The sequence below is a fragment of the Pelobates fuscus genome, chromosome 9, assembly GCF_036172605.1.
Source record: "Pelobates fuscus isolate aPelFus1 chromosome 9, aPelFus1.pri, whole genome shotgun sequence".
In the NCBI taxonomy this organism is placed as follows: Eukaryota; Metazoa; Chordata; class Amphibia; order Anura; family Pelobatidae; genus Pelobates; species Pelobates fuscus.
Window position 1 is genome coordinate 149,175,734 of NC_086325.1, and position 22,081 is coordinate 149,197,814.

The 22,081-nt window shown below is 42.1% G+C and overlaps 1 protein-coding gene across 1 annotated transcript in view; it reads right to left on the reverse strand.

Annotated features, from left to right (window-relative positions):
• Positions 1-5,828: 5,828 nt before the first annotated feature.
• Positions 5,829-22,081, reverse strand: part of BGN (biglycan) — a 58,120-nt gene continuing 41,867 nt past the window's right edge. The window contains exons 5-8 of the mRNA XM_063432724.1: positions 15,768-15,878; positions 14,924-15,017; positions 7,110-7,248; positions 5,829-6,223 (exon numbers count right to left, since the gene is read on the reverse strand). Of these exons, the coding sequence (XP_063288794.1) occupies positions 6,026-6,223; positions 7,110-7,248; positions 14,924-15,017; positions 15,768-15,878 (542 nt within the window). The 3' untranslated portion in view covers positions 5,829-6,025. The remainder of the gene's footprint in view (positions 6,224-7,109; positions 7,249-14,923; positions 15,018-15,767; positions 15,879-22,081) is intronic.

The following is a 22,081-nucleotide window of genomic DNA, read 5'->3' on the forward strand; positions in this document are numbered from 1 at the left end:
ACTTAGCTTAGATTTTTTATCCAAACTCATTTACCATTTAGTGAAAAAGAAACATATTTTTTTTAGGTGTTAGTAAATCTGAATCTTCTGGATTTGCCGCTATATAAATAAGGTTTGAAAAAAAGTTTGAAAACAAGCATATGTCGCTTTCATGGCTAAATAAAGTGTGTTGTCTTTATAACTTCAATGCTCTTGAGCTATTTTACAGTGGTTGCTGAGAACTGAGGCCCTAATTTCGTGATTTTGGATAAGCTTTTTAAAAATGTTATATTTTGGAAAAAATAAAAATAAATATTTTTATGATATATTGATATATTTTGTTATATATGATATTTTTTTATATTTTAATATTTTGAAAAAGTAATTTTAAAAGTTTAGTTCAAAAAAAATATTAAGTCAAGGCCTAATGTTTAATTTAATATCATTAAAATCATTTTAAGCTTTTCACAATTATTTTTGTGAAATACTAACATTTCAAAAAGATTGTAGGGTTATTTTTTATATCATATATATAAAATGATATATATTAAAAAACATCAAAATAGTAAAAAATTAATTCAAAATAGTTGAAAGGTTTAAACATGGCTTTCATGAGAGTTTTGATAATATTATGATTAACATGCATTATAGGCATGGGTCACAACTGCCAAAGTGTGTGGGAGTACATTAAAGGACCACTCTAGGCACCCAGACCACTTCAGCTTAATGAAGTGGTCTGGGTGCCAGGTCCAGCTAGCTTTTACCCTTTTTTTTTATAAACATAGCAGTTTCAGAGAAACTGCTATGTTTATACTGAGGGTTAAGCCAGCCTCCAGAGCCTCTAGGGGCTGTCTCATTGACAGCCGCTAGAGGCGCTTGCGTGCTTCTCACTGTGAAAATCAGTGAGAAGACGCCAGCGTCCATAGGAAAGCATTGTAAATGCTTTCCTATGCGACCGGCTGAATGCGCGCGCGGCTCATGCCGCGCATGCGCATTCAGCCAATGACGTCGCGAGGATGGAGAAGAGGAAGAGGAAGGCCCTGGAGAAAGGTAAGATTTTAACCCCTTCCTCTCTCCAGAGTCCGGCGGGAGGGGGTCCCTGAGGGTGGGGGCACCCTCAGGGCACTATAGTGCCAGGAAAACGAGTATGTTTTCCTGGCACTATAGTGGTCCTTTAACAGTCTTATTTAAACCATTGTAGACATTTCCTTGGATTCGTTGCATGTACGTAGCTAATAACTAACACACAAATCACAAAAATATCAAAGTGTTTTGGGACCAATGTTTGCTTTATTTAAAATAGCTAAGCAGGTTTGTATTTCCAATCAAAGGGGAACCATCACTTTCCAGGACTTTAATTATTGTTTTTACTTATTCCAAATGTTTAGCAAATATTGGATTTGCATGGTTTAAAAAATAAAATTCAAAGCAGAAATCCACATCAATGTAGTTATCTTCATCCTGGAACTAAGCCCCTCAATTTAAGCTCTCCCTGTCAGTCAGTATTGATGAAGGAGAAGAAATTGAAACAATGTTGCAATGTGTGCCTTGCTGTGCCAGGACTGAACTGGATTGTGATGTCAGTTAAAGAATCTTTAATACACATTTAGTAGAAAATGGAGCACCACATGAAAATAAGGTTAAGACAAGTCATGGGTAATTTTCAACGTTTTATTCCATGGTGTAAATTCTAGAGAAGTGACAGTCCCCCTTTAATCGGCTATCCAGATTTGAATATCGTGTAAGAGACTTAAATGTTTCAACAACCCAGCTACAACATTCTCAGTCTTATAAAAATACTTATGAAGGTGGAGCGCAACGTTAAATCCACATCCCCTTAGGGTCCTTTAAGTGGTCTCAGCTCAGATGAGTATATGGAAAAAAATATAAAGTGCATATAATAGTGAAGCACAGTTTGAATCAGTTACACAAATTTATTTATAATACTCTAGACATCCAACACTCCTAACGCTGTAGAAATAGATAAAAATCTAATTCAGATAAAGTGCATAAGTCAGACAATACATACATGCATATAAAATAATAAACAATTTAAATGATAAGCCTCTTACGAGATAAAAGAAAGTGAGTGTCTGCAGACTCAGCTGCTACTCACAAACGCTTGTGCATTAGCCTGTGCCCAGGTATGTTGTTAAATCAGCTGCCGGTCTCTCCTCTGTCCTCCACGGATATTGTCGGGGAAGACGGACCTCTGAAAAAGTCTGGGCAACAGATGGGGTTCTTCGAGCTTCCCGGGTGCTCCGCCCCCTTTGCGTCAATACGTTGGTACGTAACGAACGTGCGTGGCGTGCGTCACTGCGTCGTCTACGCGTTTCGCCGAAGCTTCCTCAGGACGTAAAGCAGTGATGCCGTCTTGTCTGAATAGTCCAGTATTTAAAGCAGTCCGCTCATATCTTATTGGACCACTTGTAATGATCTCTATTAAACAGGTATGCAACAAGTGTGCTGTCCTTATTTAACCCTATGGTTACCTGCACTTAATACACTGTCTATTGTGCATACTACACTGTCTAGTATGCACAATAGACAGTGTATTAAGTGCAGGTAACCATAGGGTTAAATAAGGACAGCACACTTGTTGCATACCTGTTTAATAGAGATCATTACAAGTGGTCCAATAAGATATGAGCGGACTGCTTTAAATACTGGACTATTCAGACAAGACGGCATCACTGCTTTACGTCCTGAGGAAGCTTCGGCGAAACGCGTAGACGACGCAGTGACGCACGCCACGCACGTTCGTTACGTACCAACGTATTGACGCAAAGGGGGCGGAGCACCCGGGAAGCTCGAAGAACCCCATCTGTTGCCCAGACTTTTTCAGAGGTCCGTCTTCCCCGACAATATCCGTGGAGGACAGAGGAGAGACCGGCAGCTGATTTAACAACATACCTGGGCACAGGCTAATGCACAAGCGTTTGTGAGTAGCAGCTGAGTCTGCAGACACTCACTTTCTTTTATCTCGTAAGAGGCTTATCATTTAAATTGTTTATTATTTTATATGCATGTATGTATTGTCTGACTTATGCACTTTATCTGAATTAGATTTTTATCTATTTCTACAGCGTTAGGAGTGTTGGATGTCTAGAGTATTATCAATAAATTTGTGTAACTGATTCAAACTGTGCTTCACTATTATATGCACTTTATATTTTTTTCCATATACTCATCTGAGCTGAGACCACTTAAAGGACCCTAAGGGGATGTGGATTTAACGTTGCGCTCCACCTTCATAAGTATTTTTGTTTGTTTATTGGTGTGGGTTTGGGTACTCACAGGTGTGCAGCTGCATTTATATAATTGTGTATTAGGAGTATACATTTGCACGAGGTATATTTAGGACTGCTACTTGAGAGTAATTTTCCCTTATACCCCGTTTTTGCCTATAGAGCCACTCAATTAGCGCTTTTTATATTTAAATTATTTTATTCTCAGTCTTATATATATAATTTTACAGCGTAATCACTAACGTGAGATTTCAAAGTGAATTCAAGGTGAACTTCAAATTTAAGGTCAGGGTTGTTAAACTGAATACACCACTAATTTTGCTTTGGAAATCTAAAGTGCAGGAGATAGGGTACCCTGCAGGGGTGGTGTTAGTTTATGAACACACAGCATTATTGTTGGCCTGTGTGCATAATATAAATTTAATTTTTTAATGAAATCTGCCCTTTACTGGTCACCCTGATAGTGTTATCCTCTCAACCACAAATTGTTGAAAATTCATTAGGAAGTTGCAGGTTTTAGGTAAAAATGTACATTTTAGAAATAATTCCAGGTCAGCTATTTTGAACTTAAAGGGACACTTTAAACACCTAAAGCACTTAATCTTGCTGAAGTTATTTATGTGTAAAAAGTGTCCTCTTTTTTTTAATTTTAGAAAAACTGCAAATGTCAATAGAAATTGGTACTTTGATAAATTAACTTTGCTACACACCCTCTGTCTGTCAATCATATATCTGGTCCTGTTACTTCCTGGTTAGGTTAACTCAGTGAAGCTAAACTCAAGAGGCAACAATTGCTCAGAGCACCTGCCTTGCAAAGACTTCTCATTGAGCTGCATTGGGAAGTCTGTGATTGGACAGCCACAGAAAGTATGGGCGGAATTAGAAGGGGAGGGTTTGCAAAGGCATCAGACAAGACGATTTGCAATCTGTTTTTACACAATAAAAAAAAAATAAGCGACGTGATCTTAAAGTTGCAATTCCTTAGAGAGTTCCATAAAATTTACAGTTTAGAGAATTAACCCGTGAAAGTGATTTATTTGCTAAAGAGTAAAATATGGTGAATTGAAAAATAAATGTGCTATATTTTGGCTGAATGTAAACTGAGAATATAGATTAGAGGTGAGGACTTGATAACTCAGGTTATTTTGTCTTTAATTTTGCAATTGCAGTTTCCAAATCATCACAATTCGCTGTTCATTGATAAAAGATCATTAGAGACATAACATTCCCATAACTTTTTCATAATCTGTGAGAAATGACACATTGACAGAGTTATTCAAAGTTAATTCAATGTGAATTTCAAATTGAAGGTCAAAGAATCCAAACTGGAAACATTCTCTAAGTCTGCCATGCTTCCAGTTCTAAATTGTAAAACTCACTTTGAAATAACTGTGAATTGTCACTTTAGTGAAACATCTCTATGAGAGCTGGTTACAAGAAAATAAAATAGAACAGAGAGGGCATGGTAGGCATATTGACAGCAAAAGCATGTGCATAGCTAATTAAAAGGTATACGTGTGCAGTGATTCTATTCAACGTAAATACGGGCAAGTAAATATTTCAATGAAGTAGCCAAGTAATCAACTTACCCATACATTTACCTGTATTTTCAACACATTTTCTACAAAATGCCTGTAGCAGCATTGGCCTCAACACCAATAATAACTGTATACCTTTACCTTTAAAGGGACCCTATAGTCACCAAAACAACTTTAGCTCAATTAAGCAGTTTTGGTGTATAGATCATGCCCCTGCAGTCTTACTGCTCAATTATCTGCCATTAAGGAGTTAAATCACTTGTTTATACATCCCTAGCCACTCCTCCCTGAATCTTGCATAGCCTTTCTAACAGACCTAACTGTACCTTCCTGTACAGAGAAATGTGTTTAAAATTACTTTATTGCATATTATGTTTAATTTAGAATGTCTTATCTCTTGCTGTGCTAATAGTCTTCTAGACCCTGCAGGAGCCTCCTGTGTGTTATTAAAGTTCAATTTACAGAGAAAGAGATAAAGACTTCTAAAGCAAGCTAACCTCTAATTTAAAATGAAAACCATTTTTATAATGCAGGCTGTGCGAGTCACAGCCAGGGGAGGTGTGGCTAGGGCTGCATAAACAGAAACAAAAGTGATTTAGCTCTTAAATGGCAGACATTTGAGCAGCGAGACTGCAGTGGAATGATCTATACACTAAAACTGCTTCACTAACATTGTTTTTTGGTGAGTATAGTATCCCTTTAAATGCAGCACTTTTAGTGCATTAAAGACAGGCGTGCATGCATCCCAATATTTGCTAAGCACTGTAAGGGCTGGCAGAGCCAGAGGGCAGGTTCAAGCAACCTTCAGCACTGCAACTGTTGTGAACCACGTATTTCGCTGCTCTCAGCCGTAACAGCAATGCAAAAGGTTGTCTGACATTTCTAAGGAGCCAGGATACTGTGTTTGCATGCATATTACAAGGCACTTTTAATAAAACAAAAAAAGCTTATCAATGAGAGAAAGAAATGGTGCTATACAGACTTAGTGCAGTTACTGCCTATCAGATATTCATTCAATATTACTTTATACAACGGTGCCTGAAGATAGGCAGAACATAAAAAGTACTTTAAGTGTGGGATTTATTTATTGTGTATTTTTTTTAAGTCTGACACATTCTCCTGCGAATGGAGCATACTATGATTTATTGGTTGTTGTTTTTTTTTTTCTGTATGTGTGTTTGTACAGCTGTTTCTTCTCTCTTTTTTCATCTTTTTCACCCTGTGGTTTTCTTTGGTTCCAGGGAACATTCTCACAGCCTCTTACTTCTTGTAGTTCCCAAACTGGATGGCCAAACGGTCGGTAACACAACGGAATGTGGCCGGCTGCACCTCCCAGTATGGAACTGGGTTGTTAAAAAGGCTGATTCCGTGGTAATAGGCACGCTTCACCCCAAAACCTATTGGGCAAAAATCATTCACGCCGACTTGGGTAATGTTGTTTGAGTGTAGGTAAACCACCTGATGTAGAAGAGAATGAAAAATGAAATAATGAAATAAACGGTTTGTGTAATTAAAGGATCACTTTAAGCACTATAACCACTTTGCATTATTGCACTTTCAGTTCTGTGATTTGTAAAAAGTAATGCAGCTAGAAGACAGCTTCCTCTCCCTAGCTATCAGTAAGGAAGTCAGAACTCTCAATTCCATTATATAAACTACTTATTTCATAGCATTCTAGTGAACAGTGGTTTATGGGCATAAGATCACACCCAAAGGCAAGACTATGTATCTTTAACCCATTGATTGCCATGGGTACATACAATGAGTTATACACTAAGACACACCAACAATACAGAGCTCCTAGAAAAGAGGGACATTAGGATAGAAAAGAGGGACAGAGGGATATGTGCCCAAGCTAGGGACTGTCACTCCTAAATAAGGACACTTGGCAGGTATGGTGAAATGACATTTTGTGCATGATTTGCCAATCGCATTACATTAAGGACTAATAGATGGCATGTATATCCAATTTCAGTGGCATTGTATCTCTGTGCAGTTTTGTCTAGTTCCGGGGTCCTCAAACTCCCCCCCCCCCCCCCCAGATGTTGCTGAACTACATCTCCCATGATTCTCTGGCTATCTATGTAATTCAAAGAATCACAGGAGTTGTAGTTCAGCAACATCTGGGGGGGCCGGAGTTTGAGGACCCCTGGTCTAGTTAAATATAAATGGAATTTGTGTAGAAAATAAATATGCAAACCTCAAACATTCTATAAAGTACTTTGTCACAGGAGGTATTGATGATTCAACCATTTAGCAGCAGGAGGATCTGCAAAGCATGTCACTGGAAGGTGTTTATAGGACACTGGTGTATTTAAGTTACATTTTCTCTAACGGGTGTTACCTGCAGAAATTTCATATCTGGGAGTCCAGGGGGGACTCTGGAGAGCTTGTTATTGTCCAAGTGGAGCTCTCTCAGAGAAGGCATGAAAGAAAGGCTGCCGTTTTCTATCACTCGGATGTTATTGTGTCCCAGTCCCAACCTAGAGAGACCACCAACACACATATTTACAAAATAACCAAAAATGTAGCCATTGTAACAAAACAAGTCTCAAGGAATTTTTGTAGGTAAAAACATTTGAAAAGTTTATCCACAAATATTAAATTAATTAAAAAGATTATCCCAAAATATAAAAAAATCAAGGCCTTTGTTAGGACCTGATACGTAGTTTTAACAGACGCTAAAATAGTAAATAAATAATTTATATAAAAGACAAGTACATATGTATTTGGTTTAGGAGCTATTATAGCTTTGCTCAACTTATTACCCTTGTACCAGTCGTTCCATTTCCAAAGGTCTGTGGGTATAAACATGATAGTAATGCCCGACCTCTGCCCTTTACCCTGATGTGATCACAGCACAATTAGCTTTAGAATGTTCTATATACTCCCTCTCTGATTATCACTTTGACGAAGTGCTGGTTCTCTTGCTCTCACCTGCCACTCACACCGGGTTTAGATCTCTGTCTTTGTACCACTGGCTTAAAGAGGTTCATGCTAAGAATGAACTGATTTATGAGGAGGGACCATATTTTAGACTACAATCAAATCAAATCAATACATTTGATAGCATAATGTATAAATTATATGTAATGTATTTTATTTTAAAGCTAATGTGTGTACCATGCCCTGGGTTAATTTTCTCAAAATAATTGACAGTTTATGAATGTTTCAAATTACTCCACTGACCATGTCCCTACCACATTCCTCATCACTATAATTACCTCCCCTGCTTCCAGGCAAGAAGCTGTCTGTTACCACCAAGTTAATTACTGAAATCTCATTTACCCAACAATTATCTTGTCCACTGCTTTCTTAACTCTTAGCTCACTTACTTGCTGTTTCCTAACTTCACCTTAGGCTATTCACAATCAATTTTGTAAACGTATCTCAAACTTTGATACTTTTCATTAATACTGAACCAGCTATAGTCCTCCCATCTTCACAGTCTTCCCACTGGCTCACTCCTGTCCCTTTAGATGAGGAGTTTGGGTTTATCTTCTCATCTCTTCCTGTCTACACTAGAACACCTTATGATGGTGTTTCAAATGATCTGACTTGGGCATGTAGGTAGGCAGCTCTTGACCAGTAGTTTCATTCATGTGTTTTCATGACTTAAAATACTGCTAACTGCTCAAGTACATTTCCCATAACCCCCTAGGGCAGGTATAGGCAACCTTCGGCACTACAGATGTTCTGGTCTACATCCCCCATAATGGTCTTAAACCCATAATGCTGGCAAAGCATCATGGGAGGTGTAGTCCAAAACATCTGGAGTGCCGAAGGTTGCCTATACCTGCCCTAGGGAATAATTCAACTTCTCAGTATCATATGTCCCAGTGCTAGGACTCTGGGAGATATGAATGAAGGATGGGAGCAGGAAGACGTTCCAAGGAAGAGGTATACAAGGGAAGTATCATTTTTTTACTGGTGATGATTGGCTACAGACCTGACCAAATAGGGAATGTTGAGATGAAATACATTCTTGTCGGGTTAATCACCCGGGTCCGCACTTACTCTTACAGCTGCCGACGTCGGCTCACTGACGATGGTCTTTCAGTGCCACATGCATGTGCAGGTGATACATTGTCGGGAAGCCAAAGCGAATTTGAAATTTAAGGCCAAAATAGATGAACAGGAAACATTCTCCAAGTTAGCTTTCCTACCAGATTGGCTACTTTGGCCTTTATTTTAAAATTCACTTTCAAAATCCCAACAATTCTCACTTTAGTGAATAAGTCTATAAAAGTAGGGCAGCAAAGAAAAAAAAAAACCGAGCTATGTCCAAATTATGACTGTCCCTCCGAATATGGATTTGATAGGGAGTTCTATGTTAAGAACATTGGATGATAAATACTAGGACCGGCAGACAGAGACACAGTGGATTTCCTGGTTGTTTTATTAAATCATTTATTTACTTAACTTTTTTTTTTATATATATGTGGCGAAACCGACCTCGCCACGTGTCCTTGGAGGGGGCTGATTGCCCGCCTCTTGCCTTTGGACTATGGACCAGACTTTATGGGAATGTGATACCCCAGATAGCCATACCATGGAGCCTATTCATATAATGAAAGACTATGGGAAAGACTTTAGCTCCATGGCAATTGTACTGTGTGAGTAGGATCTGCGCGCTATTCGGTAGTTTTGTGCGTGCAGATCCCAGCTATCTGGGGATAGGTGAAATGTCTGTGTGTTATGTGTAAATGTGACTTTATGTATTTTAAAGTGTTTTATGTTGTTTTGCAACCATGTGGTTAATGGAGTCTGCCTTTAGTCCTGGGTAATTGGATTACTTCTCCAATTAACTCCAGGGCAGAAGGGAGGAAACCAGGGTGCATTGTGGGGATGTTTTTCTGCCAGCCAGAAAGGAACAAAAGATACTTTTAGTAACTTTTGAACCCCTGGTCGGATTCATGCCATTTTTTAATATGTTGTTCCCCTGAATGGATTGATTGTGGATATGTATTTTTATGTGAATGTGATGTATGGTTTTAAAGTTATGAAAGTTGTGTAAAAGTATATTTTACACTGTATGCATAATGGGATTATGTGTCACACTAAGGGGAGGGGATGTGTGGGAGGTAACATCTATGTCATTGGTTCTTTTATGCCTCCCCCTGGGTGTGGCCTGTATGTGTGAGTTGGAAATAAAAGCCAGGCTGGATGAGCCAGTCCAGAGTTCCTGTTTTACCCTCAAAGTGATGTGTTGTCTCATTATTTGGGGGAAGGATTTATTGCATGCTGTTCCAGTTGACTGCTAGGAGTACAAGCCTATTCGTATGGTTCCTATTCAATGGTCTACAGCATTCATATGCTTGGGAGAATTTAAAAGGTTTCTCGGATTCGGTGATTGTGGTGTCTGCCAGAGTGCTTGGAGTCCTCAGGAAGCACTAGGAGCATCCATTAACGGAGGTACTCAGTCGGGGTGCCAGGCGATCCGTTACATTGGTGGCAGCGGTGGGATGGCGTCCTAGTGCGAGGAGAAGCAGCTCAGAGACACTGGTAACGTTTGGAATTACAAATTGAGGGCAACGCTAGTATCCGTACAGCGCCCCTGGCTACAGCAGGATGGAATCAGCTAGTTTTTGGACAGCGTTCCATGATGAGGAGGAGGAGGCGGCCGCGGACTACAGGGATGCAGACAGAAAGGAAGTCTGGTATGATGCCCTGGAAGACGCCCAGTGGCGGCGAGGTGAGAGTCTCCCCAGTGATGAGCAGCGGCTACAGAAGCGTGTGGCGATGCGCATGTATCTATTGGGAGAGCAGCCCCTGGATGAGTGGGTGACAAGACTAGAGACCCTGGTATGGCGAGAGATCTGGCTAGACAACGCATACCAGGCCCTCTGGTGGCATACCATTCAACTTACCCCCTGGACGGCCGAGCACGACTTACCGGAGGGGGATGATTATGATGGCCCGGGTTTATTATGGGATGCCTTGGAGGACGACATTGATCTTGGCAGCACGGAGGGGTCTAGGTTTTGGGACATCTACGACTACCGGATGGGCATGTATGTCTGGGCTGACGAATGCGAGGTGAGCAAAGACATGACCCACCTGGTAACAAGGGAGTGGGAGCTGGAGCAGGACTACCAACACCTGCTCAGCTTCGTGCAGCTCCAACCTACCCGACAAGCAGAACCAGACCTCATAGACTGGTCCTGGAGAGACCCACAGATGGCAGGTGGAGATGGGATCGAGGTCTCTCTACTGGCCCTACAGGGATGCTGGGCAGTCGGCCCAGATCCCCAGCGGCAGGTTACAGTTCAGAGAGAGGAGCTTGTTACACCCTCTCTCCAGCGGCAGCCTAACCCACCAAGGGGAGACCGTAAGCCCCACACCAGCGCAGATGGGACCGTGGTCTCTGCGCCCAAGTTACAGGGAGCTGAAGGAGCCGTCCTCCCTCCCCAGCGGCAGTGTGATTTGTTGGGAATTGGGAGCCCGGTCTCCATTCCCCAGCAGCAGAGTATCCAGCAGGGAATAGAGAGCCCATCCCCCTTTCCCCCACAGCAGGACTCTGTGCTGGGAGGAGAGACAGTCGGTCTCCCTCCGCAGAGACGGGAAGTATGCATGGGAGAGGAGATTGTTACCACCTCTCCCCAGCGGCGGATCATTAATGTACAGGGAATAGAGAGCCCAGTCTCCATTCCCCAGCGGCAGAGTGTTCTAATGGGAGAGGAGCTGGTTACCACCTCTCCCCAGCGGCAGCTTAATGTACCAGGGGGAGACTGTAAGCCCCACACCTGTGCAGATGGGACCGTGGTCTCTGCACTTCCAGCACAGGGGGTAGGGACGGTCGGTCCTGCCCCCCCACAACAGGGCTGTTTAGCCAAAGGGGAGACAGTCTGTCTCCAGCAGCAGAGCTGTGTAACTAAAGGGGAGACAGTCGGTCTCCAGCAGCAGAGTTGTGTAACTCAAGGGGAGACAGTCGGTCTCCAGCAGCAGAGCGGTGTAACTCAAGGGGAGACAGTCGGTCTCCAGCAGCAGAGCGGTGTATTTAAAGGGGAGACAGTCGGTCTCCAGCAACCAGGCTCCAACCAGACTACTCCCGTGGTAGTGCTGGCAACAGGACAGAGTACCGCTGGTCTCTGCCCCCTCAGCAACCTACCAAGGCAGCCTACCAGTCCCCCACACAGCCGTGGTGAGGCACCTGAACCTGGACAAGATTTTCCCTCACCCAGGTGTAGTAACTGTTTATTGTGGGTGGGCTGCTCTGCTGTTTCTGTCTTGTGGGTGGGCTGCTGGACTAACAAGGGCACTGACCGGCAGGAGGTCAAGTACCCTGTTAGTCTGGGGGGTAAAGGGGAGAAGTGTGGCGAAACCGACCTCGCCACGTGTCCTTGGAGGGGGCTGATTGCCCGCCTCTTGCCTTTGGACTATGGACCAGACTTTATGGGAATGTGATACCCCAGATAGCCATACCATGGAGCCTATTCATATAATGAAAGACTATGGGAAAGACTTTAGCTCCATGGCAATTGTACTGTGTGAGTAGGATCTGCGCGCTATTCGGTAGTTTTGTGCGTGCAGATCCCAGCTATCTGGGGATAGGTGAAATGTCTGTGTGTTATGTGTAAATGTGACTTTATGTATTTTAAAGTGTTTTATGTTGTTTTGCAACCATGTGGTTAATGGAGTCTGCCTTTAGTCCTGGGTAATTGGATTACTTCTCCAATTAACTCCAGGGCAGAAGGGAGGAAACCAGGGTGCATTGTGGGGATGTTTTTCTGCCAGCCAGAAAGGAACAAAAGATACTTTTAGTAACTTTTGAACCCCTGGTCGGATTCATGCCATTTTTATATATATATAATATGTTGTTCCCCTGAATGGATTGATTGTGGATATGTATTTTTATGTGAATGTGATGTATGGTTTTAAAGTTATGAAAGTTGTGTAAAAGTATATTTTACACTGTATGCATAATGGGATTATGTGTCACACTAAGGGGAGGGGATGTGTGGGAGGTAACATCTATGTCATTGGTTCTTTTATGCCTCCCCCTGGGTGTGGCCTGTATGTGTGAGTTGGAAATAAAAGCCAGGCTGGATGAGCCAGTCCAGAGTTCCTGTTTTACCCTCAAAGTGATGTGTTGTCTCATTATTGGGGGGAAGGATTTATTGCATGCTGTTCCAGTTGACTGCTAGGAGTACAAGCCTATTCGTATGGTTCCTATTCAATGGTCTACAGCATTCATATGCTTGGGAGAATTTAAAAGGTTTCTCGGATTCGGTGATTGTGGTGTCTGCCAGAGTGCTTGGAGTCCTCAGGAAGCACTAGGAGCATCCATTAACGGAGGTACTCAGTCGGGGTGCCAGGCGATCCGTTACAATATATATATATATATTACCTCAGTAATGTAACACAAAAGGGGCTTTGATCCAGCCTGTTGTGTCCCCTTAAGGTACAAAGATTTTTTATTTTTTTTTAAATAGATTGGAATTTGAATGAAACGAGGCTTATCTGATGTACGATTTTCCTTCATATATATATATATAAGTTTATGCCGTGACCACATTTCTTATTCCAGAAATCACTAGTTCTGGAAATACGCAAGCTGTTTGCTCGGTCTGCCTGCTGTAATCTGAATATACATTGTTATAATGGGATCCAGAACAGTTTGGGATGGCAAGGGGCCTAGTCTTGGGTCTGCTTCCCAAACATCTGCTATTTAAACCACATGAAGAGTTTACAGGAAGTCCATTAACCATTGAAGTGCTAGAGGCGGCATGAAATACTGTTAGTGAATATGTACTTTAGACATGATTGTAACCATAAATGTTACATTTCAGAGCCTTCATTGTTGAATATAGGATATACATGTTTATTGCAATACCGTCTTGTACTGCCTGTTTTGTTTGTTTTGAATTCTTAGAAAGAACCCGTTTAATTAAGCAGACTGACATAACGATTCCCAGAATGTGCCCATAAAATTATTCAGATTGGCGGACTGATCTGCAGAATGTGCCCAGACTGATACCGATATCATACAAATTCTCTGGGTCTCGCCTCACTTCCCACACTACGTGTCAAACCAGGATAGTTGTGCCATTCATAACTCCTTCGCCTTGCAGTAATGCAAATGTTCGGCATGGAGCCGAGTTTCATGTGGTGTTGGCTGCGTCCTCTGCGTAAGTCTGGCTACGGCTGGCATCGTCGGCGTCCCCAATTGACATCGTAGGGATACGTGCACCCAACAGCAGAAAATATAGCAGAGGTGGGGAGAATGACGCCATGATGGTTATATTGCGTAGACCGGGGTCTGGCTTGACTGCCCTTTTGGATTAACTTTGTCTGTACCTTGCACCTCCCTGCACAGCTCAGATGGCATTTCCAGCATAGTGAGTTCTACTACCCCAAACCCATACAAATAGTTACCAGCATTCCACATGGACAAAGAGGGGCACGAAATTTAAGGGTGTGAGTGTTGGTGTGGCATGTGGCTGGACTGTTGTGAGACATTTTAACTGACTTACTAATAAAAAAAAAAAAAATATTAAAAATTAAAATGTTATTTAGAACAAGAACAATGTATCCTATTTACACAGACTGATTTCTAAACACATTTATTGTAGTTTAAAGACATTACTGAGAGTATTATTGCTGTAGAGCTCTGTTATAAACTCAGACACACCAACAATACGTAGTTCCTAGAAAATAGGGAAGTTCGGATAGAGAAGAGGGACAGAGAGATTTGGGACCCAAATTGGGACTTTCCCTCCTAAATAGGGACACTTGGGATGTATGCAGACAAAAATAGGCAGACTGACAGAACCAGGTCACCCAACAGTCTTAATAAGTTGGACTGTCCTGATTTTGGGGTCCTGTCCTGCCTTGCCGCTTCGGTTCCCTGGTAGCTTGCATCTGGGGGCATCAGGGATCTGTACCTTGGCAATATATCGTGAGCATATCATTATATGCACTCGCGCTAACAGACACTTAGGCTATGCAGGGAGTACTTTAGTAGCTCTCCCTGCATGGTCCTTAAGACTGGGGACTGATTGGACAGGCTGTCACTGAGTGGACCCCCCAACTGTGAAACCCCCTCGGGGGCTGGCCAATCTTTTCACGAACTGCAGTGCCGGTATGTTGGGAGTTATTCAGAATAATTCTCTGAACATACCCCTACATACAGGCAGACTGATTCCCAGGACATACCTGTATAGATTTGAATATTGGATGAGATCTTCCAATTCGATGGCCTGGATTTTGTTATTATCGAGGTGCAGCTCGTTCATTGTGCTTGGAAGATCTGTCATTGGAACAAGACACAGTTAAGAAGCAAATATATGAAAATCCTACAGGGTTATTACCTAAAGTGAGATTTCAAAGTGAATTTCAAATTTAAGGTCAGAGTAGCCAAACTTTAAGTCAAATTGGAAATAAATGTTCGCCATTGTCTGCCATTTTTTTTCTTTTTCCTGTATGTTAAAACTCTAATAAAAACTATATATTCGAAAAGAAAGTCACTTTAAATTCTAACTTAAATACATCTGAAGCCCACTAGGGCAGGCATAGGCAACCTTCGGCACTCCAGATGTTTCAGACTACACCTCCCATGATGCTTTTCCAGCACTATGGGTGTAAGAGCATTATGGGGGATGTAGTCCACAACATCTGTATTGCCGAAGGTTGCCTATCCCTGCATTAGGGGTCGGCACCATACATGACACGAATAACAACTGTCTTTGTTTAAAAGGACTTGTTTATTTAACACTAGCTAGGCTCCACAGAGTTCCTCATCGTATATAATTAAGGCATTGCATGACATAGGTCTTTAAATACCAGGTTGTGATGGTAGTATTATTGGTTGTCTTTGTCAATTAAGGAATATGTCCCTGGTTGGAGTATTTTAAATATTAGTATAACATGTACCTTCTCAAGATGGAACATATGTGTATACCATTTTAATATATACAACAATTACATTACTTGAGTCCATAATTGAATGAAATGAATGTTCCAGTGGAACAATTAAATTTAAAAATGTTTCCATCGTTACCTTTCGGGACGCCGGTCAGTTTGGCCTCGGAGATACGCAGGTAGTTTAGTTTCAGCCCATCAAAAGCTCCAGGCTCGATACCTCCATTTTCCAGAGGATTACCTCCCATTTCTAGAGAAGATACAATATTACAATTGTTATTCTTTGATATTAATACAATTATATAGTGTAGAGCAACTTACTCAAACTACCAAATAGCCATCTAAAACTTTAGAGAGCTTCATAAAAACAAAATGCACATTTCTTAATTATTTAAATATCTTTCCTTAAAAAAATATTTGCTCCTTAGATCAATTATGCTTTAAAACTGTCCACAATTCATTTTATGTTTATTAAAGGAACACTATCGCATTAAGAAATACCCTATATTGCTAATGTTAAAATGCCCCCCCCCACCTCATTTGCACTAAAAGGTATTGTGACAGACCACCTGGTCACCCAGCACTGGTACATGTCTCCCAACCACCACCTCCCTATAAAAATAACTATAATCACCATGTTTAACCCTCCAGTCCATGCCTCCTAGCCCAGCCCCCTTTTCCTGGGGCCCAGGAGTCAACACACAAACCTTCTGAAACTCCTGATTGGGTTGCTAAGTTGCAATGATCTGGTAAATCTTTGCCAAGAGTATTCTCAGTCCCAGAGTCACCTATCAGAGCACTATTTAGAGTAGTGAGAAAGGGGGTGACGAGGCATTGAATGATACCAAGGACCTGAGGAAGCTCCAAATACCAACAAAAAACACCATTATTGTAGGTGACCGGGATCTCCTAGCGCTGTGTAATTCTGCACCAGATCAGAAAACGATTGCGATCCGGTCAAAACTTTACTTCCAGCTAACTCAGGCTAGACAGCTCGGATGTGAGCGATTTTTGGACAGAATGGGCACTCGTGTCACTTGTTTGGGGATGTGGGCACAGGAACCCTGCTTTTAACATGAAAATTTTTTAGGCACTGAGGTGGCTAATAATAGAATTTCCTGGTCAGTCACAGACATCAGGGTGCCAGATGTTGTGCAGCGCCTATTGTTTTCCTGGTGACCCCCTGTTAGGAATGGATCCCAAGTATAAAAGAGTGCCATTTGTCCCCAATAAGCCAGATCTTCTTCACCCTTCACTAAGTGGGTGGAACAGCAATATTAGCTATAATCACTGAGCTATACTCAATACGGCTATAAACACTAGGGGAACAGGAGACCAGGGTGGTGACATCTTACCTTTTTCCCAGCTTTGTCACTATGATGCTGTGGTCAATTGACCCGTGCATCATTCTGTATCACATTAATTGTCAGTGACATTTAAAACACAATTTTTTTTTTTTACAAATGTATAAGTTTTGAAGTTGCAGGAGAGAATAACACTGACAAATGCAGGACCAACGGGAGTTAGTAAAAGTGATAATAGAAGTTCTAAAATATCCAGAATGGAATCATTACACATCTGTCTCATCTGCAGCTGATTTCTCCTTATTTAATAGATTCTGCGTCGCTTGTTTGTAAAACCAGCGATTTGAAAGCTATCACATTTAAAGAGGATTGACCGTATTTTACATAATCACATTTGGACCTCATTAAAGTCTTGGCTATTTTAGTATCATTTTCTGTTTAACGGAGGTTTCCACTTACAGGATATTCCACATTACGGCTCTTGTATTCTTGGAATCAGCTTTCATTTTTCTCCCATCCTTTGAATGTGTACTTTTCCAGAAATCCCTAATAAATCTATATGCAGGTTATGTCTGAAACCCATCTTGTTGCAATAAATTATACGTACCAATGGTAAGTCACTATGACATTGCTCCATCTGTTTTCTTTACTCTACTCTACATTTTTGTCTTGCTGTAAAGCATCTGGTTCCAAGTCCCAAGACACATAACCACCGTGGACAGGAGACCTGGCCTGTCTCACGTTTCTGGAACAGTATTAAAATCCACAAAAAAGATCTAGGTTTCCTGAAGGATCACTGGCCTACATTGGCGCTATAGAGTTGCTCGAAGAGTGATGGAGTCTTGGTAGGTGGGATTGAAAAGAAGAGTGGACAGGAAAGGTTATGATAGGGTGGGAGTAATGTGTGTACAGTAATTCAAAACATCAAAACATCTACAGTGTTTCAGACAGAACATTAAAGGCCTAGATTTAATATTTTTGGATAACCTTTTCAAAAGATTTATCTCCAAAAAAAGTCCAGAATTTAAAAAATGTAACCAAAATAATTACATTGTTTAAAAAGCTTATTACAAATATTAAATCAAGGCCTAGATCTCATAAGCACTGGTGGATTCAGAGGGAATGATATTGGGGTATGTGTTCTCCCCAAGCCTGGTGAGGTAAAGACCGACGCTCCCTCGCTTTTTACAATGTTTGCCAGTCATGTGGGACAAGCTTTCAAAATCAAACTTTCAATGCCGCTCGTGAATTTGGAAATGGGGATCAGTCCATTAACCCTCTGCACATTTCTTCTTTGCTTCCCCATTGGTGTAAAGGTAGGCTTAGTTTGCATGAGAAAGTAAATTACAATTTGGGATATGAGCAGCGTTGTATTTAGCGCAAGGCTGACAAGGCATTTGCCTTGGGTGGATTTTTCTGGGAAAGGCAAAAAAAGCTGCCCCCTAAATGCCCTGACAGATGCCATGTCAGCCTCTTCTCCTTGGGGGCCCAGGAGGTGGCTAGCTGGTCACCTTAGTACCCCCCCTCCCCCTGAGGCTGGCATCAACTCATGTATTAGTCGGGTGGCGAGGGAGCGCCGCCTTGCATTGATGCCGGAGCCAGGATATGATGTCACTCCGGCCCTGGCATCACTAAGGCGCGCGAGGTGGAAGATCAGAGCTACCTCGCATGCCTGCATTGACCGCATGCTCAGCCACTCAGCTCAACAGCCCCGCTGGTCCCAAGGAAAATAGAGACTCCATGCACTCCCAAAGGTAGGGAGTATCTGTCAGTGAGTATATGTTAGTGTATGTATCCGTGAGGGTGTGTGTCTGTCAGGCAAAGAGTGTGTTGGTTTTTAAAAGGAAAACAAAAATTAGAGGGGTGGGACCGAGTTTTGTCATGACTAGGGCAGCACAAAACCAAAATACACTGCTGGGTATGAGGGGTTAATTGCTAAGGAATGTGGGGATCAAATATAGTAAAGGAGGTGGTTAAATGCTTGGTGAAGGCAATGATGTTATTTGAGTGATGTACAGTAATGTGTAGTGTGATATACAGGAAGAGAAAAAAAGTATTTGATCCCCTGCTGATTTTGAACGTTTGCTCACTGACAAAGAAATGATTAGTCTTATCATTTTAATGATAGGTGTATTTTAACAGTGAGAGACAGAATAACAAAAAAAATCCAGAAAAACACAAAAGTTATAAATTGATTTGCATGTCAATGAGTGAAATAAGTATATGACCCCTTCGACTTAGTACTTGGTGGCAAAACCCTAGTTTGCAATCACGGAGCTCAGACGTTTCTTGTAGTTGACCACTAGGTTTGCACACATCTCAGGAGAGATTTTGTCCCACTCCTCTTTGCATATCCTCTCCAAGTCATTAAGATTTCGAGGCTGACATTTGGCAACTCGAATCGTCAGCTCCCTCCACAGATTTTCTATGGGATTAAGGTCTAAAGACTGACTAGGCCACTCCAGAACCTTACTGTGCTTCTTCTTGAGCCACTCCTTTGTTGCCTTGGCTTTGTGTTTTGGGTCATTGTCATGCTGGAATACCCATCCACAACCCATTTTCAATGCCCTGGCTGAGGGAAGAAGGTTCTCACCCAAGATTTGACGGTACATGGCTCCGTCCATCGTCACTTTAATGCGGTGTAGTTGTCCTGTCATCTTAGCAGAAAAACACCCCCAAAGCATAATGTTTCCATCTTCATGTTTGATGGTGGGGATGGTGTTCTTGGGATCATAGGCAGCATTCCTCCTTCTCCAAACACAGCAAGTTGAGTTGTTGCCAAAGAGCTTGATTTTGGTCTCATCTGACCACAACACTTTCACCCAGTTCTCCTCTGAATCATTCAGATGTTCATTGTCAAACTTCAGACGGCCTGTACATGTGCTTTCTTGAGCAGGGGGACATTGCGGGAGCAGCAGGATTTCAGTCCTTCACTGCGTAGTGTGTTACCAATTTTTTTTCTTTGTGACTATGGTCCCAGCTGCCTTGAGATCATTAACAAGATCCTCCCGTGAAGTTCTGGGCTGATTCATCACAATTCTCATGATCATTGAAACAAGGGAGACTGACAGTTATTTTGTGTTTCTTTTATTTGCGAATAATCCCACCAACTGTTGTCACCTTCTCACCAAGCTGCTTGGTGATGGTCTTGTAGCCCATTCCAGCCTTGTGTAAGTCTACAATCTTGTCCCTGACATTCTTGGAAAGCTCTTTGGTCGTGGCCATGGTGGACAGTTTGGAATCTAATTGATTGATTGCTTCTGTGGACAGGTGTCTTTTATACAGGTAACACGCTGAGATTAGGAGCACTCCCTTTAGGAGAGTGCTCCTAATCTCAGCTCGTTACCTGTATAAAAGACACCTGGGAGCCAGAAATCTTGCTGATTGATAGGGGATCAAATACTTATTTCACTCATTGACATGCAAATCGATTTATAACTTTTTTGAAATACGTTTTTCTGGATTTATTTTTTTTATTATTCTGTCTCTCACTGTTAAAATACACCTACCATTAAAATTATAGACTGATCATTTCTTTGTCAGGGGACAAACGTTCAAAATCAGCAGGGGGTTTAATATTTTTTGGGAACATCTGTGTTTGTTTTTTTACGTCAAATAAACTGTATAGTATATATAACTGATATTTTATGAAGTTTATGAAGAAGGTTGAGAAATGATCTATATATAAAAAATACTTAGCATTTAGACTTAATGAGCTACTCAATTTGAGGTATATGAGGCTAACACCACAGCAATCTAATATCTGCTAACTGTATAATCACACACATTAAACAAATATCCGCTACTTCCCTGCTTTTCCTCCACATTCCACCCATGTATGATCTAAATCCACTCACATCAATCCCGCCTCACTATGCTTTTTCCAACACATGATATAGATGAATGAGTATATGGCATTTATTCATAAAACCTAGACCTCTACTCATAGGCGTGCGCATGGGGTGTGCCGAGTGTGTCTGGGCACACCCTAATCCCCACGGAACGCCTATGGATTGAGACCGGCAGGGGAGATCTCAGGATCTCCCGTGTTGGCTCATGCAGAGCCAGCGCTATCCGAGCGCCGGCTCTGCTCTATGCCTCCATGGGCCGGTGGGGAGATCAAAGATCTACCTCACCGGCCCACAGCAGCATGGAGGGAGGCAGGAGAGGACCCGGGGAGCACTAGCCAGCAGCTCCGCCAGTTTCCTCTCGCGAGATCTGAGCGTTGGCTAGAGTTCACTGTCCACTGGACCACCAGGGATGGCACATGGCAGCAAGGATCCCCCCTCCCTACACCTCCACCCCCACAATCCCTACAAACATGCAGCACACACACACATACAGCACCCACACACACAGTACACTAACAGCACCCTCACAAACACACACACACACAGCACCCTTACAAACACACAGCACGCTCACACACAGCACACTAACAGCACCCTCACAAACACACACACACACAGCACACTCACACACAGAGCACACAAACAGCACACTCACACACAAACAGCACCTTCACACACACACAGCACCTTCACACATACACATCACACAAACAGCACCCTCACACACACAGCACACTACCAGCACCCTCACATACAGCAAACAAACAGCACCCTCACACACAAACAGCACCCTCACACACAGCACACTAACAGCACCCTGGCAAGCACACACACAAACACCCTCACCCACATAGCACACTACCATCAGCCTCACACACACATCACACTAACAGCACCCTCACACACAGCACCCTTACACACACACACACACACACACAGCCTCCTTACACACACAGCACCCTCACACCACCCTCACACAGCACACTAACAGCACACACACACACACACACACAGCAGTGTATGTATGTGTGTGTGTATATATTATATATATATACATACATACATAAATATACACGCTGCGTGTGTTTGTGCTTTAGGGTGCACACCCTAATGCAATAGGCTGCGCACACCTATGCCTTTACTACAAAATTTGCACTCATAAAAACAAAAATAAAGAGCAATATGAGCACATTTTGAGTGTGCTTATTAACTGCAGTGTTGTACGTACTGAAAGGGTTATTTTACGCACCATGACCACTTGAATGATTTGACGCGGTCATGATGCCTGGAGTCTGTAT